Below are 27,712 nucleotides of genomic sequence, written 5' to 3'. Positions count from 1 at the left end.
TGACACGGCCTCTGGACAAACCTGTGCAGCTATCTGGTTCACTCAGATAAACTGCCAAAGTTGTTACTCCCTATCCCTAAGAAATATTATTTCAAGTAAGCCAAACCCCACTCACCTGCATTTCTAGAGCTGGGAGGAGAAACTAGCTTTGAAGAAAGAGGTTTAAATATTCTTTTCTTTGAAAAATCAAACCAAAAAACTTAAAAACATAAAACTTGTAAGTTATGTCTCTTTCTTATTATCTGAACATCACTGTAGTATATTCCTGCCTTCAGGGAGTTCACAGTCTGATTGGGACTTTTAGATTGCTGTCTCTTAAAGTATAAAAAAATAATTGAAAGGTGGAGAGGGAAATTCCATGGAAAAGTGCACATGTGTGAAGAAGGTCAATGCTCAGAATGGTTGGAGAGTATGGACTGGTGGGGAATGGAGAAGAAAGAGGGATGAGGGAAGATGAGGCTAACCCTGAAGGCTCAGTTCAGATTATACAGGGTCTAGTGTGCAAAGTATTTTGGACTTGATCCTGTGGGTAGTGGAGATCAATCAGTAGCTCCTCTGGGTAAGGATAACATAATCAGAACTGTTTAAGAAAGACAACTCACGGAACGTTGTGAAAGATTCTTGAGCAAAACTTATGAGATTAAACTTAATAGTGATAAATTCCTCTTTTCAAAAATCAGCTGTAATACCACCAAAGAGGTGTGACTTATCGCCATTCATGTGAAAAAGACCTGAGGGTTTCATTTGACTGTAATCTCAATGTGAGTCAACAATACATCATGACTGCCAAAAAAGCTAATGCAGTCTTAGGCTGCATTAATAGAAAAATAATGCTCCACACAAAAGAGAATAGTCCTTTTGTTGTGTTCTCCAGTCAAAGCATAGCTAGAATATTATGTTCAGGTCAAGATATTCCTATTTAGAGAAAGCTGAGCAGAATTGGTGAGATCAATTAGAAACCTCATTATATCATGAACAATTAACTTGGGATATTTCGCCTGTGAGAGAGGATTTATGGATGTTCAGGAATTGCTAGCATTCTTCAGATGTTTGAAGAGGGATTAAATGGACTCTGATGCTTTCAGAAAGCAAGAATTTGACCAAAGAAAGACTTTTAAAAAACACGGATGTATCCAAAAGACAAAGTGAGATCCACTGAGTTTCTCATCCCATGAAATGTTTCAGCAAAGGCTGAGTGAGCCTCTATGAGAGATGTTACAGAAAGGATTTGTGTACAGATTTGAAGATTTATCTCAGGACCCCTTAATGTCTCAACCACCTCTGAATACATGGATTATGCCATAGAGTGAGTAAATGACTTAAGAAAATTCTTTACATCCAAACTACTCCAATAGCAGGGGTCTTGGGCTGGATACTGCTTAGCTAGTCACATCAGTCTTCCTGCTAGCTAGGCAGGAGCCCTCAATTTTGGTGTAATCTTTTTGGGGAGATCTCATTTCTTGCAAGGTGAATGGGTCCTTCTTCTTAACCACTGAACATAAGGAAGTCACTTAACTGCTAAAGAAAAGGGTGTCAGCAGAAAAAGAAATGAGTCCCTACTCTCTCTGAGTCTCTATTTTGTATGAATAGATGATATTTTACCTATAACTTATATTTCTAGATGCAGTGTGGTAGCATAAGTGTAGGAGTTGGAGGCCCATATCAGGTCCATCACCAGGTTCTGGTGGTTCTATCTCTAATTGGTTCCCACCTCCACTGTTACCACTTTAATTCAAGTTCCTCATCTCACACCCAATCCTCTCAAGTAGCTTCAATGGCTCTCTCTTTAATTTAGGGGTCTTAGACTCTTCATTTGTAAATTGAATCAATGTGAGAAAGGACAAAATAAGGCACATATAAATGTGTTTTATAAATGGCTAAGTACTCTATAAATGCTAATTATTATTATTATTATTTTGTTTTTCGGTACGTGGGCCCCTCACCGCTGTGGCCTCTCCTGCTGCGGAGCACAGGCTCTGGAAGCACAGGCCCAGCGGTCATGGCTCACAGGCCCAGCCACTCCGCGGCATGTGGGATCTTCCCGGACACGAACCCGTGTCCCCTGCATCGGCAGGTGGACTCTCAACCACTGCGCCACCAGGGAAGCCCAATGCTAATTATTATTAACAATAATATAGTTCAATTACATTATTAGTGAAGTGCACTTTTAGGTCACTTCATCCAGTCAATCAGCAAATATCTGGATGCCCACTATGTGTCTAGCACTATCTCAGGCTCTGGGGATACAGTAGTAAACAAAAATAGACATAAAATGCATTCTAAAGCCCAGGCAACTGACTTACAAATAAATTTTTAGAACACAAACCACTTGTAAGTTAGGGACATCCTGTACTAACATTGGTTAACTGTCAATGTTTTTCAAGAGCCTCAAGGGTCTACATTTTTGCTTAGTGCTTTTGGACAGATATTTAATTAGAGAACACATCAGTCTTGGTCATTTCATAGTAGATAGAGTGAATATAAAGAATTATATACTTTTTTTTTTATTAAAGCAGTAGCCCAGTCATCTTCACAAACAGGCAAAAATAGACTAGAAGGAGTTAGATTTAGAGAAAAATGAACAAATCAGATGTACAAAGAACAGTTCATGTCTCTTCATTCCATATTTAGTTCCACATATCTATTGTGACTCTACAAATTCTTTTAAAACTATATTATGAATGTCAAGTACAAGATAAAGAACTAAGTTTTAAAAGATATTTTTAGGTGGCAAAGTTATGTTGAGATAAGTATGAGCTTAAAGTAAAACTTCTTATCAAAGCTGAAAACAAATGTATCCACCTACACCTTGTTGGTATTTCAGACTCATGGAGGAATCTCCAAGTGATCCTAGTAAGAGGTTGCTCTGTAGGGAACTCAGAGTGAGCAAGCAAAGTTCAGTTCCTGACCCTGGTCTGGATTCCCTATTTGGACTTGTCTTTATTCTTTTGTTAAGAATAGATACTCTTCATGACTTTGTATGGTAGGTTTTTTGTTAAAATTAATGGTCTTTTAAAACAATATGCTTGAAAAAGTCTCTCTTGAAGTCCTGTTCAAGTTAGTCAGGGAGTTATAACATGTTTAAAAGATTATCAGTTTGAAATTCTGTAACCAGAACAGGTGGGAAACACCTGTTTTCCAAGAACTTTATAAAATGTGCACCAGGCGCATGTGGAAATTCATGGGCCAAGAGTTCAGTGATGTATTATTGCTGTTCCTTTTTAGTTCTCCTTTTTAAAAAGCCCACTTGAGAAAGCATTTAGCTACTTCTGGATGTTCTAGCAGGTGCCCTAAGTGTAACCAGAAGGATATGTTACTTGTGGAGCTGGCCCCTGGTACTTTCATCCTCAGAGGCCATTTTAATCTCCTGGTCAGTTTCAACCAGTCACCTTCATCCCTTCAGCTGCTTATGGAGACAGGGGGAACCAATTCTGTTCATATGTACCTACTGAATATTTAGACTGCTGTGGCCACCCCCAACCTCGCTTTGTTACGTCAGCCTTACCTGCCAGTTTGCCTATCAGTTTAGTTGGTGTGTAACCAGAAATATTATTTTCTCATGAACTAAGTAATACAATGACAGATACTATGGAAATATGCAGATAATGTTACAACATTCTATTCAGATATAGAAGTGACTCTTTCCTTCCCTTCCCTACCTCCCAAAATAATGACACTGGAATGGCAATCTTGCCTCCCTGTTTTACCGCGATTGTAGGTGAGTGCTCAGTAGGCTACATAAATAATATTCTCATGGTGAATTCATTTTTTTTTTACTTTCATACCACTGTCCCTACTCATCAACTCCATTTCTTCCCAAATAGCTGTATTGAAATACTACAGGTGTTTTAAAATCTGAATATTCCTTAGGTTACAGAAAAACCTTTGAAATGCATTTGGATTGAAAAAGAATTGGAAAAAAATGTTCAGCAGTAGAGTTTAGAATTTGTTTGACATCTTAGAGTGGGAAATGTGGGAAAATAGTGTCATCGGTAGCTTACATATATAAATAAAACAGAGGTCATTTGCTACCTAGCCAGAGTGGTAAATGGTCTAAAAACTACATGATATGAGACACTGTAGATATTTTACCTGGAAAATGAAAGTGAAGTTGGTGGCTGTCGTTAAATATTTGAAGGACTTGCTTGTTGAAAGTAAAATAGACTTATTTTGTGTAGCTTCAAGATCAGTATTAGAAGTTACAGAGGACAGATCTAGCTTAACACAGAGGAACTTTTTGATAATTAGAATCATCAAAAAATGAAATATGCTGCCTGATGAGGGTGTGGGATCTAATAGAGAACAGATGGGTATCAGCCATTCTAGAGAAACTTCCAGCATTGAGAAATTTGGTTAAATGGCCTTATGTGCTCTTCTGATTTAAAAAAAAATAATATTCTGAGCTGTTTTCTTACACCTCTTTTAACAGAGCTCGCTCAATTTTCAAGAATTAGGGAACAACTGAAATCCAACGCATGACTGATTTTTCTTATTCAGTTTTGTATCCAGAGTACCTAGCACAGTGCCTGATACAAAGTATCTCAATAAATAATGGTTGAATGAATAAATAAATGCTTCTTTGATGAAAAGCCTTAATGTTACATAGACCTGGAATTTTATCTTTAATCACAGCTCTGTCATCACTCAGAAATGACACTGCTGATAAGAGACACAATTAGGATTTATGTTAGCCAAGCTTGCAATCTATCCAGGTTGGAAATGTCTTTTTCTTATCTAAAGTATGAGAAAAAAACATTTTTAGAAACTGAAATGAGATTTAATTTGTTTCTCTTTGGAGGTCAGGATTTTTGTTATGGGCTTTCATGCTCTGTAAGCTCAATGGCTTAAACATCCTGAAAATTCTGTACTTCCAGTTCTTCTCTGTAAATCTCTACTCTGGAGCAGAAGGAAACATAGACTAATTTTATAGTATTTATTGTTTTCTATCTTTTTAAATTTTTTTTTATTTATTTATTTTTGGCTACGTTGAGTCTTCGTTGCTGTGTGCGGACTTTCTCTAGTTGTGGCGAGTGGGGGCTACTCTTCCTTGCGGTGTGCGGGCTTCTCATTGCAGTGGCTTATCTTGTTGTGGAGCATGGGCTGTAGGCATACGGGCTCAGTAGTTGTGGCTCACAAGCTCTAGAGCACAGGCTCAGTAGTTGTGGCGCACGGGCTTAGTTGCTCTGCAGCATGTGGGATCTTCCCGGACCAGGGCTTGAACCCGTGTTCCCTGCATTGGCAGGCGGATTCTTAACCACTGCACCACCAGGGAAGTCCCTTGTTTTCTATCTCTACAAACATATAAATTAGGGATACCAGTCTTTCAGTTTAACTGATTGTACTTCATTACATGTAGGTCAAAGTAGAGAAAATAATATCTACTTTTTATCTTTTAAGCCAGTTTATTGGCTTTTATTTCTGCAAGTTTCTCTTCTAATTAGCTTTCAGCTCTCTTCTTTAATTAATCTCTTGCAATTAATCCTTGTATGTCAGACTAGAACTTAATGGGAAAAGGTATATGAGATTTATCTCTACTGGGAAAACCTTTCATGGTGGCGATCAACACCTATCTTCAAGGTCTCCTACAAGTGAAGGACAAAGTGGCCCTATGCTACCTATTACCATAGTAATAGCAAATATTTATCTGTGGTTTAGAGAAAGTCAGGAGGTCCCTTTGAAGTCTATTTGTTTTGTAGCCAGGATCTCCCCTCCAGGGTAACAGTGTTTAAAGTTTGATATATTTTTTAAACTTTAAGCAGTACATTTTGGTTGCTCCTGATTAAGTCTCTTGAATGAAAAGTTGAAAGCACATTCTAGCGGAGGTTTGCATTATGGAAATCCTCCAATAGGCACACAAATGTTCAATAAGAAAGCTAGTTTTAAAGTCAAACTAATTGGGACTTCCCTGGTGGCACAGTGGTTAAGAATCCACCTGCCAATGCAGGGGACATGGGTTCGATCCCTAGTCCAGGAAGATCCCACATGCCGCGGAGCAACTAAGCCCATGCGCCACAACTACTGAACCTGCACTCTAGAGCCCCCGAGCCACAACTGCTGAGCCCATGTGCCACAACTACTGAAGCCAGTGCGCCTAGAGCCTGTGCCCTGCAACAAGAGAAGCCACCGCAATGAGAAGCCCGTGCACTGCAATGAAGAGTAGCCCCTGCATGCCGCAACTAGAGGAAAGCCCACGTGCAGTAACAAAGACCCAACGCAGACAGATAAATAAATAAATAAATAAATAAATTTATAGTAAAAAATAATAAAGTCAAACTAATTGCCATCTGTGGTTTTCTATGGTACATAGTTAGGGAAAGTGTTTGTATTTTACTTATATGTATATATGCATTTTTATAAGGAAGATTAATTGAGGGGATAAACAGAGGGGAATAAAAATTTTAAAGCCTTTAACATGAAAAAATGGCTGAAAAATTTTGCCACAATGGACAATTTTACTGGCACTCAGTCTTGTTAGTGTTTAAGAATTGTCTTACTCTTTTTTTTTTTTTGAGTTGTCTTACTCTTAAAGAGGAGGCTAAAAGAAAAGAACTATGTATTTATAGAAATGTAGATATAGTAGACTTAGAGAATTCTTCTGGGTGTTAACAACTGAGTGTTCATGGTTTATCTTTTTTCAGTGTGGGTAGGTTTTGTAAGTAAACTGGAGATCCAAGGCTGACTCTTTTAGTGCACTTCATTTAAAGGAATATCTCAATTGCTGTGCTTCAGGAAAATTCACTTTTCCATGTGCACAATTTTACATTCTGCATTAAAGTACCTTGATATTACAGTTAAGCAACTGAGGCATAGAAGAGGGTAAAGAGCTTTGTTCTGATCGTGTTGAATGACAGCAGGGCCAAAGTGAAACCCTAGGAACTTTTCATTCAGTAAGTGAAAGAGCTACCCAGAGCTATTGTAATATCATCTACTTTGAAAAAATAAAAAAAGGGATATCTGCAACACTATGGTTTCTGCCCCTTAAATACTGAGTATACCTCCAAATACAACAAATTATAGAAAGCAATTTCATTTGCAAGTTTCATTTGCTCAAGGGAAAGATCTCAGGTAGAATCCTTTACCCTTTAGGGAGGAAGGGGAGATGGACAGGGAAGGAATAAGAAAGAAAGGATAATTACATTTAAGTATTCAAAGTGATCTCCTTAAAATCAGTTAGGTTCTCCCTTTTGTCTCATTTCTGACACTCAAGAAGTTGCAACATATTAAAAGTTAGCAATTTGAAATGGGATTTCTGCTTCTGCTTGTGAAGGATTAACTGCCGTAGGAATTACCTTTCCACATTAAAAAACTAGAAAACCAGGAAAAAATATGTGATACAATTATTTCAGACTGGCCAACAGGCAGCACAAGACTGATCTCTGAGAGGGGAAACAAATATGACAAGCCCTGTGACTGTCCAGCTTATTGATGGGGCATTTCTAAGGCATGGCATAAGAAGGGGAACCCAGAGTCCAGTGATCTCACTGACTTGAGGAGATCAGTGCTCAAGGAGGCCAAGGCAGCTAGAATTTGTGGGGAAGAATACTGGAAAAGAGGAAGCTGCAGAAAGAGAGAAGTCCAAAGATCTGTCCAAAGGTCCCCTCAAATCTTTGGCTGAATACTGAGCTGCTTATGTGTGAACTAAAACTCTATGAGGGGGGGAAAAGAACTGATAGAATGCAGAGGCTAACTGAACAATTCCTAGTATTCCCAGAAGGCTGAGAATAGTTCATGTTCCTACCACCCAAAATGGAAAGACCTCATAATTCACAGGCACTGGTAAGGGCTCTCAGAAGGGTCCTCAGATGGTCTTACTAGTGGGGTTAAATTAGCTCTAGAATAAAGGCTAAACTGGATTCGCCCTAACGGAAATTAAAAACAATGCTCAAAACGATTTGACCCCAAGTAAATTAACTGCAGAACAAAGTCTAACCCTACTTAGAGAAATGCATCAAAATCCAGCAACCAACAACATAATATTTACAAATGTCTAATGTTTAATCAAAATTAACAACGATGACACACTACTATATACAAAATAGGTAACTAATAAGGACCTACTGTATAGCACAGGGAACTCTTCTCAGTACTCTGTAATGACCAAATGGGAAAAGAATCTAAAAAAGATTGGATATATGTATGTGTATAACTGATTCACTTTGCTGTACAGCAGAAACTAACACAACACTGTAAATCAACTGAACTCCAATAAAAATTTAAAATAAAATAACATAAAAGATCAAAAAAAATAATTAACAACCATGAGAATATGACTCCTGACCAGAAGAAAAGTCAATTAATAGAAACAAACTCATAAATGACACAGCTGATAGAATGGGCAAACAAAGGCAATTAAAGCAGCTATTATAAATATACTCCATATGTTGAAGAAAACACAAACACTTTGAAGGTAGAAATAGAAGATATAAAAAAAGATCCAGGGGCTTCCCTGGTGGCACAGTGGTTGAGAGTCCACCTGCCGATGCAGGGGACACGGGTTCGTGCCCCGGTCCGGGAGGATCCCACATGCCGCGGAGTGGCTAGGCCCATGAGCCATGGCCACTGAGCCTGCGTGTCCGGAGCCTGTGCTCTGCAACGGGAGAGGCCATAACAGTGAGAGGCCTGTGTACCACACACACACACACACACACACAAAAGACCCAAATGGAGCTTCTAAAGATGAAAAATGCAATATCTGAAATGAAAATATACTGCAAGGGATTAACAGCAGATTAGATAGTGCAGAAGAAAAGACTGGTGAACCTGACAACATAGCAATGGAAACTGTAAATTAATGAAGCACATAGAGAAAAGAGAATTAAATGAAAAGAGTATTAGTGAACTGTGGGAAAATATTGAGTGATCTGACATTCATGTAGTTGGAATCTAAAAGGAGAAGCAGAGGACAAAAAAATTTTTTTTAAGGAATAACAAGCAAATCTTTTTTAAACTTGATGGAAACTATAAATCCACAGATCTAATAAGATCAATAAACTTCAAGCAAAAGAAACATGAAGAAAACTATACCAAACAAAGCTGTCAAGGTGATTCAATGAAGAAAAGGTAGTCTTTTCAACAAACAGTGTTGGAATAATTGGATATCCACATGCAAAAAGAAAAAAGAAGAAGAAGAAGAAAGAAAAAAAAGAACTTAGTTCTCAGCACTTAGTTCATACCATATAGAAAAATTAACTTGAAATGGACTATATATCTAAATGTAAGAGCTAAAACGATAAAACTTCTAGAAGAAAACATAGGAGAAAATATTTATGACCTTGAGTTAGGCAAAAATTTCTTAGCTGGGGCACAAAAAAGCACAAATCATAAAAGGAAAATATTTATAATTGAATTTCATAAAAATTAAAAACTTTTGCTTTTAAGATACCATTAAGAAAATGAAAAAGACAAACCACAGACTGGAAGAAAGTATTTGCATATCACATATCTGAATATATATTTACATATCAGAACTTATAAAGAACTCATAACTCAACAAGAAGAAAAACAACAAGAATAAAAATGGCAAAAGATTTGAACAGATACTTTACCAAAGAAGATGTATATCAAATAAACACATGAAAAGATGCTCAACACCGTTAGTCAACAGGGAAATGCACATTAAAACCACAATGAGAGACTGTTCACATTCACTATCAAGGCTAAAATTAAGAAGACTGACAATACCAAGTGCTGGTGAGAATGTGTAGCAACTAAAACTTTCATCATACATTGCTAGGAGAAATGCAAAATAGTACAATTACCTTAGAAAACAGACTTGCAATTCCCAATAAAGTTAAACACGCTCTTATCAAACCACCTAGAAATTCCTCTAAGTACCCATGAAAAATAACTTAGGTTCTCACAATGACTTCTATGTGAATGTCTTTAGCACTTTTATTCATAATAGCCAAAATCTGTAAACAACCCAAATGTCTATCAATGGATGAATGAATAAACAAACTGCCAAAATTCTTCCATCGCTTCTTTCTTGCTTCCTTTACTTTGTCCCTTATTCTTTCTTGAAACCTTTACAAACCGTTCCTTATTCCATCTAGGCTCTCAAAAGTCTTCTGTGAGCCAGCCAACCCCTCCCCCATTTTTTTTCTCAATCTTCTCCCTTGCCTCCTGAATTGAATCTGCCATTAATAACTACATTTTCTTTCTTTGCATTCTCACTTCCTTTGGCTTTTAGGAAAATGAATTTTCATTATTTTCCTACATTGCTCACTGACCCTTCTTTTGTATTATTTCTGGCTCATCTCCTTTCTCCTGGCCTCTAACTATGAGTGGCCCCTAAAACTTAGCCTTTAGTTCTTAGTTTTTGTTCTAATATTCATTTTTTTGCCTCTTACCTAGGGGTGGTCTGCCCCACCCTTCCCCCACTGCCTCCACCATGGTTCAAGCTCTTCTCTTTGCCAGATTTATTCTCCTGAAGAGAAGCTCCAATTATTTATATCCCCTGATCACTTGCTTTAGACTTTTAATTATTCTATAACCAAACAAAATTAGTTGTGATGTAATGGTAATAACACTGAACTTGGACTCCAACAACCTGGGTTCAAGTACTAGCTCTGTCATTTACTAGGTAGGTGAGTTTGGACATGTCAACTAACACCTTCTCAGGGTTTCTATATCTGAAAAATGGAAATGAATAATAACCACACCATAGGTTTACTGTAAGGATGAAATGAGATAAATAAAGGTGAACGCAGTTTGTGACATGTAAATCCTTATCAAGCATGAGTATCATCTTTCCACAAATATGTGTTAACTCTTCTATGTGCCAAGCATTCGCTATACACTTGTAGGCAAGCAAACAAGGCCCTCTGCACTCATGGGGCTCACAGTCTAGAGAGGAATATAAGCAATTAAAATAGACATGGTTAAGTTTTAAGTCTGAAAGAAATAACAGGTGCTTGAAGTAGCACACTGGAAGAACATCTTGTCTAGGCTTGCAGTGGAGAGGAATGGTGAAGAAAGTGACATCTAGGATGACACCTAAAAGATAGGTAATGAGTTGGCCAAGTAAGGGGGTCAAGCCGTGGGTGACAGTGGCAAAGAGGTGTGAAAAGTATTCCAGGCAGTAGAATTTTATGGGCAAAGGCTGGAAAGGGAAGGGAGAGAGACCATGGAGCTTTCTAGGAACAGAAAGTGTTCAGTATGACCGGAGTATATAAAGTTGAGTACAAAGAGAGGGAGCAAGAATTGGAATTTTCACAGGCAGTGAAAGCAGAGAGATCATGCATGCAATTTCCAGCATCGGTGAGGCAAACAGAAGGTATCAGTGATCCAAGATGAAGCAGAGGGTATTCCAGACTGTAGGCCGAACATGGTTCTAAGAAACATAAGGTAAATGCTGAGAAGTTACTCAGGTTGACATACAATCCACATCTGAAGGGCCCGTCAATGAATCCTAGCCACTGGGCTGCATTTACTCATTGGGCTCAGTCCCAAAGAAGAGAGACTGGCAAAAACAAGGCAGGTCCCTAATAAAAAGCTATTCACCAATCAGTTTTATTTATAACGAGCAGTAATTTTTTCAAGCTGTTTCTATATCTGATATCTTTTTAAAAATCTTCACTGTATCCCTGTGAGCCAAACAAGAGTAGGTATCGTTACTTTTATGAAGGGTACAGTTATTCACATCCATTAATAAAATAAAGGTGGCAGGCACAGTTAGTCCCATCCATTATTAAGATGACAAGTGGAAGTGGGATAAGTTATATATAATATTTTCCTTAATCCTTAATTTCCTTAATTCAGGAATGGCTAGCTGCCAAACAAGTATAAATTGGAATATAATGGAAAAATCATTAGATTGGAGGTCAGGAAACTGGGTGCTAGTCTTAGCTCTGTCACAAGCCTATGGACTGACCTTTGGCAAATCACTTTAAGCACTCTGTGCCTCAGTTTCCACTAGTCAGACTAGACCATCAATTGCTAAGGACTCTTTTGACACTCAAATCCTATGCCTCCAAGTACTGAGGGCAAAGGAAAAGCTAGGATTCCGAATGTATTGAAAAATGTTTTAAAATTTATTTTTAGCCCCAATCTTTATTTTTATTTTGGTCTTCTGTCTTCTTGTTCCTCCTTGCAGTTCTGTCGTTTCCTTTCCCCCTGAAGATATTTAAGAAGCTGCCTTTTCATCATTTTAAAACTGTAAATATGCCCTTGAAACATGCAAAGAGGCTTTTGTGTACTTACAAATCGAGGTTATTATAGTACAAGTAAGTCACTTGAGTGCACTGCATTCCTCAGCTTGCTCCATTGAGAGCTTTATTAGCTTATATTGTCCTATCTTAGAAGAACTAGTTGAGTAGATAAGACTCTCCCACTTTAAAAGGTAGGCTATCTGATGGAAAAGGGTGCTTAATGCTCTAGAGTGTAAGCAAAAGGATTTTGGCACTGCCCAAAGACAGACACACTTCTCTAAGACAAGTAGGTGCTCCACTTAAAGTGGCACAGACAAGGACAAATGTTCTAAAATTAAACCAACCAGCTGCTCCGCCACAGATGCCCACCTGTTAATTATGCTATCTTTTCCTTGTCCAGCCTTCTCTCTCCATGAAACCGGAACTCTCCACTCACGGCAATCCGTAAAAAGCCTGAAACTTCACATACTTTTCCAAAGGTTACCTACCCAGGAAAGCAGAAAGCTGGTTTCAAAAACATATTAGGATACATGTACTCAAAGAATCTGTGCTCTTTGAGCTTTTCATCTCAAATTCCTAACTTCAAACTTCAGCTTAAATGGTGCCAGCAACTAACTTCAGAAGTCAAGTGACATAAAGCCATCCTTGTTTGTGTGGTGACAATATAAAACTAGAGTGTGTGAATCCCACTAAATTTTAGGAACTTTTTAAGTATGGGAATTTGCAGTTTTGAGATAGCTTGATAAACAGTAGAAATGAAGACAAATATATCAGTTTCTATGTTTAGGTCTTAGGTGTGTCATCAACCTAACAATAAAGAGAACAGTTGTCAATGTGTAGTAGTTATGAGATTCAAATGAATTTATCAGGTGCTATTTGTAAACAACTAGTAAACAACCACGTAAAACAAATGATGGCTATATAATGTAATTGGAAATATTTCTTTTTTTCTTTTTCCATTGAAAAAGAGGTAAATATATTTTTATATTTAACATAATTTTTAAAAGGGAATAAAACATATATACATATTTCCAAAAGAAACACTGGAAGGAAAACTAAGAACAAATAAAAGGCACTGCCTTCAGAGGAGGGAGAGGACATCAATAATATGAGACTTTTCTAGATAGACTCTATATTATAGTTTTGCCTATGGAAGCAAAAATGTTTTACATATTTTTAAAAAATGAAATCAAGAAGAAAAAGGCATCTGTAAAGGAAATATTTCTTAATACAGATGTTATTCTAACCAGGCTTAAGTAGAGTAGGGAAGAAGTGTGATTATTTTTCTAATATAGAGTTAGTTATTACTGTAGATTATATTAGGCAAAAGTACCAGGGATTCCTCTCTAAATGGGTTGTCATCCTGGCAGTTGGTGTAAATTTATTACTGAAAATACATTATTCAAATTTGGCACTCAAAAAGTATTTTAATAATGACTAATAGTAAATCCAGTTTTTTCAATAAAGTAAAATTTTTAAGTAAAACTTTTAAGTGGTATAAGATTAGCAAACAACTAAGATACTTTTAAGATGATAAAGTTTCTTATGAAGTACTATGTGCCTAGTATATTCTCTTATGAATAAAATTCACATTATATAAATAAAATTTTATTATATTTATATTATTATTATTTTGGGGGGTGGCCACACCATGCAGCATGTGGGATTTTAGTTCCCTGATCAGGGATCAAACCCGTACCCTCTGCAGTGGAAGCACAGATTCCTAACCACCGGACCCAAGGGAATTCCCATATTATTATTCTTGTATCAGAAAATAAAAATAAATCTGTCTTAACATGATTCTATATTGACTCAGTCTTTCAATATGTATTGTTGAGAATCTATCAGACAGTAGTACATGGGAATACAAAGATGCATCACAGCATAGCATAAACATAAAAATATAAAGTAGATTATAATAAGTATAATAAATTATAAAGAAAGTTATAGTGAAGGTTTACCTATTAAAATATACAAATTACCAAAATTGAATTATCGAATAAACTTACAAAGTTTAAATGCTTATGTTTTCAATTATTTTTCCTATTTCTTAGTTTGATAAGCCCCATAAGAAAACTCATTTGTTCTTCAAGCCTTTTTATCTGCTGAATGGAACCACACTTCTAGCTTTATTATGAAAATTTCAATATGTCATTTCTATGATATTTTTATACAAAAATAAGGGCTTAGTCCAATTTCAGTTTTATAAATTGTATTTTATACAATTAAGCTCTCTTGGTTCTTTAGACTTCAGCTCTCAGCCAAGATGCAATAACGAGAACCAGACTAACCCTACTGCCTGAAACAACTTTAAAAAAAAAATGGACAAAGTATATGAAACATGTTTTCAGGTGTTGCACATCAGGCAGCAGAGGATAGTGATCCCTGAGAGAGCAAAAGCAAATGAGGTGAACCCTATGATTGCCCCAGCTTATTGCCTGGAGTTTCCAGGCTGGAGTACAGGGAGGAGGAACCTAGGAGGAGCCTAATGGATTTCCTGAATTAAAGAGCTGAGAGTCTGGGAAGGCCAAGGTGGCTAGAGTTTGCAGGGCAGAGTACCAGAGAAGAAACAGCTGCACTGGAAGAGGCTTTCAGAGATCTACAGATGGTCCCCCTCAAGTCTGCAACTGAGTACTGATCAACACATGTGTTTAAGAAAACTACCTGAGGCCAAAGAAAGAACCACCCTAAAGGACAGAGGGAGAAAATCCTCAGAGGTCATATAGGACGAGGACTAGTCAGCCAGAGTGGAAAACTTTATAATTCAACCTTGTGATGCATCAGTAGAGTAATTAGAAGGGTACTGCCTGAGTAAAAGTGCAGAGCCAGCCCAATACTAATGAATGCATCGACCCCACCTAACAAAACTTAAAAGCAAGCCTCAAAAGGAGCGAGCTATTTCCGAGTAACTGCACCCCAGAAAAGAGCTCAAGAATACAAAAATATCCCAGCAATCAACAAGGTAAAATTCACAGGCTTCCCTGGTGGTGGCCTGGGTTTGATCCCTGGTCAGGGAACTAAGATCCCACAAGCTGCGTGGCACAGCCAAAAAAAAACAAAAAAACAAAACATGGAATGGGATTAGTAGGTTAGACACTACAGAAGCGAAGATTTGTGAAGTTCAATATATAGCAATAGAAATATGATCCAATATGAAATACAGGGAGAAAAAAAATGCAGAAAAATAAATAAATAAATCAGCAAGTTAAATAAATAAATCAGTGAACTGTGGAACAACTTCAAGCAATCTAATATATGTGTAGTTGGAGTCCATGAAGGAGAGAAGAGAGAGGAGGGGAACAGAAAATTTAAGAAATAATGGCTGAAATTTTTCTAAATTTGACTGTAACTATAAATCCACAGATCCAAGAAGTACAACAAACCTTAAACACATGAAACAGGAAGAAAAATACCCCAAGGCACAATCAAACAGTTTAACAACCAACAGTAAAGAGAAAACCTTGAAGCAGCAAGAGGGGGGAAAAAATAACACATTATGTACAAAAGAACAAATACAAGAATGGCAGCTTTTGTACAAAAACAATGCAAGCCAAAAGACAGTGGGGCAGAATCCGGAAAGCAAACAAAATTGTTAACCTAGACTTCTATACCTGGCAAAAATAGCTTTCAAAAATGAAGAAGAACGGGAGAGGCCACAACGGTGAGAGGCCTGCGTACTGCAAAAAAAAAAAAAAAAAAAAAAAAAGAAGAAGAAGAAGAAGGGACTTCCCTGGTGGCACAGTGGTTGAGAATCTGCTTGCCAATGCAGGGGACATGGGTTCAAGTCCTGGTCTGGGAAGATCCCATGCCATGGAGCAACTAAGGCCGTGCGCCACAACTACTGAGCCCACACGCCGCCACTACTGAAGCCCGTGTGCCTAGAGCCTGTGCTCCACAACAAGAGAAGCCACTGCAATGAGAAGCCCGTGAACTGCAACAAAGAGTAGCCCCCGCTCACTGCAACTAGAGAAAGCCTGTGCGCAGCAGCAACGAAGACCCAATGCAGCCAAAAATAAATAAATACATAAATATTTTTTTAAATGAAGAAATAAAGAATTTTTCAGGCATAAAAAGCAAAAAAAAAAAAAAAAAAAATTACCAGCAGAGCTGCACTACAGGAAATGTTAAAAAAAAAAGTCCTCAGGCAGAAGAAAAATGATACCAGATTGATATCTAGATTTGTGCAAAGGCATGAAGATCATCAAAAAGGGAAAATAGGTAGCTACATGTAAAATAATTGTTTTCTTATTTTTAAAATCTCTTTAAAAGATAATTGACTTTTTAGAGAAAAAATATTAACAATGTGTTATGGACTTTATAATATATATAGACGTCAAATGCATGAAAACAACACAGATTAAGGGGAGGAAATGGGAGTACACTGCTGTAAGTGTCTTAAAGTATATGCGAAGTGATAAACATTATTTAAAGATAGACTGTGCTAAGTTAAAGATGTATACTATAAACCCTAAAGCAATCACTATTTTTTATAAAAGAGTTATAACTAATAAACAAAAACAGAAGTAAAAAGGACCCTAAATGTTCAATCCAACAGAAGAGAGAAAAAGAAGGGGACAGGATATAAAGCAAAAAGCAAGATGGTAGATTAAACACAACCATATCAACAATCACATTAAATTTAAAAGGTCTAAACACTCCAATTAAAGGCAGAGATTATCAAAGTGAATAAAAATTTTTAAAAGACACAATTATGCTGCTTATAAGAAATCCACTTTAAATATTAAGACCTAAGTAAGTTAAAAGGAGAAGAATGGAAAAAGATATACCATGCTAACACTAATCAAAAGCTTTTGATAGTGGCTATATTATTATCAGACAAAGTAGATTTCAGATAAGAGAATATTGCCAGGGATAAAGAGGGACATTTCATACTGATCAAGAGCTAATTAATCAAGAGACTATAACAACCTTACATGTTTATGCACCTAATAACAAGGCTTCAAAGTGCATGAAGCAAGAACTGCAATAAGGAATAGATAAATTGATAATTATAGTTGGAGATTTAAACAACTTTCTCTCTGAAATTGACAGAACAAGTAGAGAAAATCAGTGAGGATATAGATGATTTGAATAACACTGTTAACCAACTTGATCTAATTAACATTTATATAACACTTCACCAGCAACAGTAGTATATACAATCTTTTCAAGGGCACGGGAGCATTTATCAAGATAGACCATATTCTGGGCCATAAAACAAGTACCAATAAATGTAAAAGGATTCAAAGCATACAAAGTATATTCCCTGACCACAAAGGAATTACTTAGAAATCAATAATAGGAAGGTATCTGGGAAATCCCCAAATATTTGGAAATTAAATAACGTATTTTTGAATAACCCATGGGTCAAAGAAGACATCAAAAGGGAAATTAGAAAGCATTTGAACTGAATTAAAAATGAAAACACAACATAGAAAAATTTATGAGCTGCATCTAAAGAAGCACTTAGGGGAAAAGAAGGTCTCAAATCAATGATCTACAGTTCCATTTTAAGAAACTAGTAAAAGAAAAGAAAATTAAACCCAAAGGAAGCAGAAGAAAGTAATAAAGATAAAAGCAAAAATGAAATAGAAAAATAGAGAAAATCACTGAAACCAAAAGCTGCTCTTTTGAGAATATGAAGATGTCTAGGGTTTCAAAACCATTAAATAACAGTTGCAGTTATGATCCTGAAGCTTCTATTTTTGGTAACTAAGAAAACTAGACCAGAAACCATGGGAAATATCTAGTATTTGTATGTGTTTGGGTGCTTGCTCATCATGCCTGCCTGATTTGTTTTCTGAAGAACATGAAAGATCTTGTGTGCTACTGAAGAGAAAGAATCCATAAAGCCATTTGAAATGTATTACCTATTTTTACAAATGTGTGTGTTCACATACTCCTTATCAAGAGTGCAGAACTGGTGGTAAGACCATCTTGCTTTCTTTATTTTTCTAAACCCTATTCCCTATTTGGCTTCTCCTTTTAAAAACTGCTATTTGGAGAAACCATTCATTCATTTATTCGTTCAACATAATTATGAAATGCTACAATATGCCAAAGACTGTGGGACATGCTGGGGGACACAGCTGTTAACCAGACAAACAAGATGCCTGCCCACTGAGCAGAGTCTAATGTGAGATACAGACAAGTAAATAGGCAATAACAATGTACTAGTGTAAAAATGAAGTCATGGAAAGAACAAGTGCCAGAGGAGTCCATGGGATGGGTAATCAACTTGGACCTGAAATATTCCTCAAGCTAGCAGCTGAAAAGTTTTTTTTTTTAATGTGATAACTAAGTTTCTCAAATTATTATGATTCAACACAGGCAATAAAATTTTAGGTACAAAGCAATATGTCAGGTATGAGTTCAATACTGAAAGAATTCCTTGATTATTATGTACCAAACACTTCCTCTACTTCTTACTCTGTTCACACTGTGTTAATACTCTGTTGAAATTTCTATCTCAGAGTATAAATAACACATGTAGAATACAATTTTTACTAATTCTCAGTATTATTGAGAGTTTTTTGTAAGGATTCTAGAAAAGAAAGAACATATAGGTGATTCTAACCTGTTCAGAACTTCTTAAGGGTCTCTTTGTTTTAGTGGGGCATAAGAAATGGCAGAACCTAAGCCAAGAATCTAGATCCTTAGGCAAAGTTTGAGGGATTCCAGGATTAGAGAAGTGAGGCAAGACCAGAGAAATGTGAAGATCCCAAAGATTATGTAGGAAAGGGTCCATGATTCATTCAAGAAACTCAGGTAGCTTTTAAAACTATGCATTCCTTTAACTCTTGATTTTCTCATTTGGAAATGTGTCAGGATATTATTATAAACTTCCATATTCTAGCTACAAGATTGTACATTGTAATGTTATACTGAAAAGTTGGAAACAACTTAGATGACTAACAGTAACAGTCTGGCTGAATAAATTATGTCATATCCACACAATGGAATTCTAACCAGGTTTTAAATTATGTAGCAGTGTTTCTCAAAATTTACTGTGCATCAGAATCACTTGGAAGGCTTGTTGAAGCACAGATTTCTGGGCCCCATCTCCAGAATTTTTGATTTGTCAGTCTGGTGTAGGGCCCAAGAATTTACATTTCTAACAAGTTTCCACGTTGATACTGATGATATTAGTCTGGGGACCACACTTGGAGAACTACTGATGTATGTAGAGTTATTTTTAATGATTTAGAAGAATATTCACAAAGTATTGCTAAGTTGAAACAAAGTTGTTTACATTATATTCTATATGTATACATATAGAAGTTTAGATGGAAAAATATTATCAAGCTGGTATCCCTGGTTGCCTTTAGGATGGATTGAATTGTAGTTTTTTAATGTCTTCTACATTTTGAGTGACAGATTTTTCTGTAATGAGCATAGTATTAATCACTAAAACATAATCAAATTTCTTAGTTAAAAAAATAAGATCATGAAATCCTGGCCAATGGCACTAACAAGCTGGAAACATCAAAGTGGGCTTGATCCTAATCCTCCTCTGGCTTTTTAACTAGGTCTTGTTAGGAGTGCATCTTCAGAAGCAATCACAGGCAGAGGAACAGTGATGGGCCCATAGGTACATCCAGTTCCTGATGGGGACAAAAACAGAAGAGGCTGATATTATATGCAGGGCTTCTACACTTTTTCTGCCTTCATTTAAGTAGTGCCATACAGGCTTCTTCTGGGGATATTTGAAGAAAAACTGGGTGGGACCCAAAAGGCGACCTGCCAGAAGTTTGAAGCATCTGGATTGGCACACTCTTTGTTTCCTGACACAGGGTAGATCCATTTCCCAGGGTATCAGATTAAGGCGTCTCCTTTCTGGAAAAAAGATTTCATGGTTCAAATTCCCATCCACTTTTGTGTCTGTGGCACTCCGCTGTCTCCTTTCCAGCACGCAGCCTCAGGGGTCACGATGTCCGTTCCCTGCTGATATCAGCGTGCCAACTGTGGTGTCATGCACACCAAGCACAGAGCCACCATTCAGCTTCCACAGTCTGGGTCCAGGAAGCAAAAGAGCTTCTAAGTTCCTACAAACCTTGACAGATCTTCCTGTAGTCCTGCATGTGCTGAACAATTCTCACGGGGAGGGAGAGAGAGGGAACTAGGGTAAATGTCAAGGGTAAATACGTGCCAGGAGCAGAGACAGCAAACAGTTGCCACCAATGTTCAGGAAAAGGATGGGTGGGTGACAGTGTAGTATGCAACAGACTTTTCAGTGGAATACTTATTTAGTTAGCACTGGTTACCTTTTTCCATGTCCTTGCACCACTGTGGTTGATAAATTGGGAGGGAGCCACATCACTGATCTTATTTAGAGTAAGAGTTCTTCACAAATGTCTAACATAATGCCAGTGTTTGAGAGTCATATGGAAAATAAACCCCATGTAAAGCTCACAATGGATTCAATGCTTTTTAAAAAAATTTTTTAATGATTCAAAATATGAAATCATGTTCTGATTTAGGCTGTTGTTAAAAGAAAAAGACATTAATTCTATATTGACTTTCAAATAGGTGACGTATTGTTTATTGGAAAATTTTATTCCATAATATGTTGCTTTCTACCACTCTCCATGTGAATAAATGGTGCAGAATATTGTTTAAGATACAACTTTTTAAGTTTTGCAAGTTCAAAATTAGCTACATATGCAGATACTGGTTAATAGTTCATTATTGGTAACTATCGCTTTAATGCAGCTTCTTACCTGTCCCCTTCTGGTGCTATGATGTGAATTCAGTATGTGAATCTGTTTAGGACCCTGTAAAAGGAAGTTATTTGAAATTCTCACCTATTATTTGAATGCCAAGAACAATGTTATAGTTAATCAATTCATTTACCAAAAATTTATTGAATACCTATTCTGTGCCAGGCACTGTCCTGGGATACACCAGTGACTCCACTCAAGAAGTTTACATTCTAGAGACTTCCCTGGTGGTGCAGTGGTTAAAACTGTGCTTCCACTGCAGGGGACACTGGTTCTATCCCTGGTCTGGGAACTAAGATTCTGCACCACGTAGCCAAAATAAAAAAAAAAAAAGAAGTTTACATTTTAGATGGGGAAGACGGTAAAACATTAAGCAACTACAACTAAAATGTGCAGGTGGTAATAGCACTAAGAAAAAAAATAAAGCAGGGCCATTATAAGGACTTTGTATTTTATTCTGAGAGACATGGGAGGTCTTTAGGTGCGTGTAGATCTAAGCAAGGACATGGTCCAATTTCTGTTATTAGAGAATCACTCTGGCTGCTGGACGGAGAATTGGCTATAGGAGGCCTAGTGCTGATTATCACCTTCCCTTAAGTTATGTTTCATTGAGGACAGTTCTGTACCAATAGACCTGGAGATGTGATCCTACAGAGTAGATTCTTGCCTTTTCATACTTTTCATGCAAAAGCAATTTATAAAATGAAATTTTTCTATCCAAAGTATTCCTTAAAGAAAAAAAAAAATTTTCTGGAAAGTTACTTTTAGATACATTCTCTCTAAATGGGAGTTTATCCAAAGCTTACTTTTTAATAATTACTTTACTTTCATACTACAGTCAGCCCTCTGTATCCACAGGCTCCACATCTGCAGATATGGAGGGCCAACTAAGGGACTTGAGCATTCGCAAAATTTGGTATCCGTGGGGGCCCTGGAACCAATCCCCCATGGAAACCAAGGGACGACTGTATGTGGTTATCAAAATATTTCTGTTTTTTTATAAATAGGGTTTTTTTGACATATTTTTAAAAAGCCTAGAGATGCTTAAGAATACAACTCCTCTTTCAGAGGAGCTTTGTATTTCTTACTATATAAATCAACAAGATTGATTGAGGTGTTTTTTTTTAACTGCATAATGAGGTGTAACAGTGTTGCCCTCCTTATAATAATGCTTCATGTTACATTATATTTATATTCATTGGTTTCCCTGGGTAGTGATTTCCCTCTCCACTAACCTCTACTCCTCCAAAGTAACAGGTCTACTAGAGAATTTGCACCACCCCACCCCAAGGCCCATTTTATTGCCCCTGTATAATGTATAGGCTCACAGACATGTCCAAAGTCTGTCCCTTCTGAGCCTTCCTCCCTCTGGTTTCCTCCTCAGAACTAAAGCCTTAGGTTGCCTGTAGAGTCTGTCTATAACCTGCACAATAAAAAGTCTCATTACTTAGTTACCCCTTGCATTTAACCAAAAGTGCTGTTAACTAACTTGATCAGGTACATTACTCACTGCATTGGATTCAAGCGACTTCTGACTAATTTTAGAAATCAAATCCACCCTCAAAGGGTTGTATATTTATTTCCAGTAAAAATATTCCAAATATATGCCACAAGTTGCAAGGCAGATCCAGAAAAGGAGAACCAAAAATACTCATAGAGAAAGTGGTCCCAATTAATAACTGATGAGTCTTTGAAAGGGTCATACCTCATTTAGAAATATAAGTGCCTGGATCTTTATTTTGCAGTCACTTCCTAACTGGTCTTCCTGCTTCTATTCTTTATGCTTTATAATCCATTCTCCTCGCAGAAGCAAGAGAGAGTTACCTTTGTTAAAAATGCAAATCAGATCACATCACTTCTCTGCCTATTACCTTACAGTGGCTTCCCACTACCGTTAGGATAACTCTACCACGGCCTTTAAAGGGCTCTCTATTCATGACCTATCATACGTGGCCTCTGTCCTCCTCTCCACTGTCCCCTTGTCCCCTGAACTCTAGACACACTAGTCTTGTTCTTCCTTGGATAAGCCAAGCTTGATTCCACTTCAAGGCCTTTAAACTGGCTGTTCCTTCTGCCCAGAATGCTCTTCCCGCAAGATCTTTGTATGGCTGCCTTCATCCCAAGAGTCAGATTTCTGCTGATTACTCAATTTATACTTCTTCTGCATTCCAACAGGCAGCACATCTGTTCCTTGGAATAACAGGGCAGCTCTTCCCCAGTGGTGATCAAGGTCTGAAAACCTCTTGTTATCTTATTACTTGCAGATAATAAAAGGTATAAATCAAACCAAGACTACACGGGGCAAATAGTTCAGGGTTTGCACACAGTCCTATATATGCACAGCATTTTCTTTTTCTTTACAGGTTATTTTCAGAGCTTTGTCACCACCGTATGATGTGGAGAACCCTTACAGTGCCAAAGCGCAGGAGCAGCTAAAGATCACCAACCTCCGTGTGCAGCTGCTAAAACGACAGTCTTGCCCCTGTCAGAGACACAACCTGAATGCAAAGCCTCAACATTTTACGCACTATGCAATCTATGACTTCATTGTCAAGGGCAGCTGCTTCTGTAATGGCCACGCTGATCAGTGTATACCTGTTGATGGCTTCAGACCTGTCAAGGCCCCTGGACCATTCCACGTGGTATGTAAAACAAGTCCTCACTTACGAAAAAAAATCCTTTGGTAGTCTAAGTTCCCTTAGCGTGCGTCTGTGCTTACATGGTTCTTCTTTCTTCCTCTGCTGATTCACTCCTCTGACTCCATGCCCATCCTATAAAGTGCCTATTAACTTGTTTTTTAATCTTCCATTTTAGAATTATAAATAGTCAAGTATGATAACCAGATTCCTTGGAAAACATCCATGCCAGTTTTTAGTACCATGACTTCCAGATATAAAGTGTAAGGCGAGCAGTAGGAGAGGGTGGCATAATCATATTTGTGGCATTATCACATAGAAACCAGCTTTGACAGTAAATGGGTGCCATTGTTAAGGAGATTTTAGAGTGGAAAAAATAAGAACTTCAATTTAATGCCCAGTATCTTTTGCTGGCCAGCCAGTAGAATGAACAATAATTTTCCTCTGTAAAGAGTAGTCTCTCAGGGCTTCCCTGGTGGCGCAGTGGTTGAGAGTCCGCCTGCCAATGCAGGGGACATGGGTTCGTGCCCCGGTCCGGGAAGATCCCACATGCCACGGAGCGGCTGGGCCCGTGAGCCATGGCCGCTGAGCCTGTGCGTCTGGAGCCTGTGCTCCGCAATGGGAGAGGCCACAACAGTGAGAGGCCCGCGTACCGCAAAAAAAAAAAAAAAAAGAGTAGCCTCTCACCCTACGGAAGACTTAAATGCTCTTTCCTCTAGGCTCACACGTCTCATTGCGCTTTCCTCTGAACTTTTACTGTTTGCATCTCCCAGGAGATCACGAACTTCCTGAGGACAGGGACTGTGTGATCTTCACATCCTCAGGACCGAGTGTATTACCTGAGCCAGAAGAAGGTGTTCAGTAGGTGTTTGGTTGAATGATAGCAACATAGGAATAGGGAGATGATGAAAATTACTGTCATTGTCCTCACCTCATCTTCTTCCAAAAAAGATACAAAGTGGCTCAGACAGCAAGTACCTTGTTGGGATGCATCCAGAGCTGTGAATGAGGATTAGGCAAGTAGGAGAACACTCTAATTCTTTCATTTGATATTTTGCTCCGATACTTCTAATCAAACCAAACCAAACAGAAATAAATAAAACTTAAAAGGCCTCAGAATATCCTTACTTCATTACCTAAAGAGTAGACTTACACATTTGTCTTCTTTCTCCCAGCCCTGATAAAGGTATGGCCGTGAGGGACCGTGAACCAGTTAGCCAGCAGGATAGTCTGTGTTAGCTGGGCTGAGTTGCTGGGGTGCAGAATAGCATTGGGGTAACTGAAATGACTAGGACAGTAGCCAGGAAGTTACAAAAATAGAAACAATGCTATTACTTCTAGAAGTGAAGCTGGGGCTTCCAAGTTGAAGGAAGTGCAATACTCATTCAACAAACATCTACTAGTTTCTACTCATTAATGGATTTTTGAACCAATATTGTTTCAAATAAAGGATGGAATAATTTGTTATACCTAAGTTAATTGGGTTCAGGTATTATAGAAAATAACCTAGATATTCTAGATACATGTCAACCAACTAGACTGAAACAAGAAAATTTGCATGAGGTAAGATGCTAATAAAGTTCTGCCATTATATTTAAGTGCATTAGCGAAGGAGATCCGGCCGGCTGCAATGTACTGAATGTTTGTGTCCCCACCCCCAAATCTGTATGTTGAGACCCTAATCCCAATGTGATGGTATATGGAGGTGGAGCCTTTGGGAAGTAATTAGGTCATGAGAGGGGAGCCCTCATGAATGGGATCAGTGCTCTTAAAAGAAGAGGCCAGACAGCTAGCTAACTCTGTTTCTGCCATGTGAGGACACAGTAAGAAGTCTGCAGTCTACAACCTGGAAGAACGCTTTTACCAGTACCTGACCATGCTGACACCCTCATCTCAGACTTCTAGCCTCCAAAACTGTGAGAAATAAATTTCTGTTATTTATCATCCACCCAGTCTATGGAAATTTGTTCTAGTAGGCCAAACGGACCACGACACTGGCCTTTTGTTTCCTCAGCTATCTTTTAATCCAAGCCTTATAGGATTATTTCAGGGTAGAGTCCTGAGCAAAAGGACAGATACAAGCTTAGAAGCCCACAAAACATGGCCCAGAATAGGCCATATTTGATTTGTCTCATGACCTATGAGACAACCTGAATGGCTCTGGTCAACCAAACTAAATTACCAGAGTTCTCAAGAGCCTTGTAAAGCATTCATGAGTATGCATTTAAAAGCAATAGTTTTGAGACTTCCCTGGTGGTCCAGTGGTTAAGACTCCACGCTTCCACTGCAGGGGGCATGGTTTCGATCCCTGGTCGGGGAACTAAGATCCTGCATGCCACATGGCCCCACCCCGCAAAAAAAAGCAGTGGTTTCTTTTTTTTTTTTTTTTAAAGTAAATCCTCTGAATGTAAACTTTCAAAGAGTTAGCAACACTTTCTTAGGCTGAAGAGAAAATTCTGGAAGTTTTTATTATATACTCTGGGTATATGCAAATACACTGCCCAGGGTGAGAGCCACTGGGAGTGGGTATCTTGCATCTGCTTCTCACCCAATAGCAGCAATCCCATCATCATCTCCTGTGCCCGGGACAAGCTGGTTAAGGTATGGAAACTGGAATACTGCAAACTGAAGTCCAACCATATCAGCCCCCTGGGCCACCTGAACACTGTGACTGTCTCTCCAGATGGATCCCTCTGTGCTTCCGAAGGCAAGGATGGCCAGGCCATGCTGTGGCACCTCAATAAAAGCAAGCACCTTTATATGCCAGATGGTGGGGACATCATCAATTCCCTGTCCTTCAGCCTCAACCACTGCTGGCTCTGTGCCACCATGGGCCCCAACACCCAGCTCTGGGACTTGGAGGGCAAGGTCATTGTAAATGAACTGAAGCAAGAAGTTATCAGTACCAGCAGCAAAGCAGAGCCACCCAGTACACCTCTCTGACCTGGTCTGCTGATGGCAAAAGTCTTAAAATACAACTGTTCTCTACAATCTTCTGCCAGCCTACCAAGGCTTGGACAGTGGTGATGGTAACATGGATGTCTGGGCTGTGTACCACTTCATTCAAGAGGGCATTAATGTTGTCTCTGCCGATCCTATGCCAAGAACATGGGCTTACATGGTGAGCATGTGGGAGCCTTCACTGTGGTCCTACAAAGATGCTGATGAAGCCAAAAGGGTGGAGTCACATTTGAAGATCTTGATCCATCCCATGTATTCTCAATGGAGCCCTGACTGCCTTAACCATTGTGACCAGCCTGGATTTGCAAAAACAACGGTTGCAAGAAGTGAAAGGCATGGCCGACTGTGTCATTAGATTCGGATTCAGCTTGTCTCCAGCCTCAAGAAAGAGGGCTTCTCCCGCAATGGGCAGCACATTGCTAACCAAATTGGCATGTTTTATTTCACAGGGCTAATGCCTGAACAGGTGGAGTGGCTGACCAAGGAATTCTCCATCTACATGACAAAGGTCAGCCACATCTCTGTGGCAGGGGACACAGACAACTGGGCTACCTTGCTCATGACATCCACCAGGTCACCAAGTGAGTTCTCTGATGAGAGGGAACAGAGACAACTTTCCTGTCTTCAGCCTCTGCAGTTGTGAGATTCACACGGAGGATGAGGGAGGGTGAATCATTTTTTTCAACCACAGTGCTTAACACTCAGCAATGTGTTTCTCAGAAAAGAACATGTAGTGAAATGGGGCAGAAACATCCGTGGCTGGTGTCTGGAACTTTGTGGCTCTAAACTAAATCTTCCCCATCCTTATATTTCCAGCTTTTCTGTAAGAATTTACATGTGCAAGGAAGTCAGAGCCCCCCAAAACCTGCCAATCACTCCATTGTAATATTTCAGAAGTTTAACTGAAGCGCCCTGCAGTGTCGGGGGTTCCTCTGTGGATCCAGTATGTGAGATAGCCCCTGTCCGAGGCTTCGTGAGAAGACCTAGCTCTGACATTAACGGTCAGCCTGTTTGTTCTCCAGTGGTTGAGGAGCCTTGTCAACAGACCATAATACAGAAATCGTGTTCTGTGAAAACCAGCAAGTCTGCTGCCATTGCAACAAAAAAAAGAGATGCCGTCTCCTGTCTTATATAAGTGAAAAGAAAGAAGGCTCTCCTTTTTAATACTTGCAGGCATTTTAAATGTTCCTCTCTTTTCCCTTATCACTGCTGTTCTTTTCCTTAGAAAGATCTAGAACTAGCCTAG

General features: G+C 38.4%; 1 protein-coding gene across 3 annotated transcripts in view; it reads left to right on the top strand.

The window, feature by feature from the left end:
• NTN4 (netrin 4) overlaps positions 1 to 27,712 on the top strand; it is a 118,298-nt gene that overhangs the window by 15,279 nt on the left and 75,307 nt on the right. For all 3 annotated transcript variants that reach the window (XM_082635660.1, XM_082635659.1, XM_082635658.1), the window contains exon 3: positions 23,233 to 23,511. In XM_082635660.1, coding sequence (XP_082491786.1) covers positions 23,233 to 23,511 — 279 coding nt within the window. The remainder of the gene's footprint in view (positions 1 to 23,232; positions 23,512 to 27,712) is intronic.

The sequence above is a fragment of the Mesoplodon mirus genome, assembly GCF_964341445.2.
Source record: "Mesoplodon mirus genome assembly, chromosome: 11".
Taxonomy (NCBI): domain Eukaryota; kingdom Metazoa; phylum Chordata; class Mammalia; order Artiodactyla; family Ziphiidae; genus Mesoplodon; species Mesoplodon mirus.
This window is presented reverse-complemented; position numbering and strand designations above follow the sequence as displayed.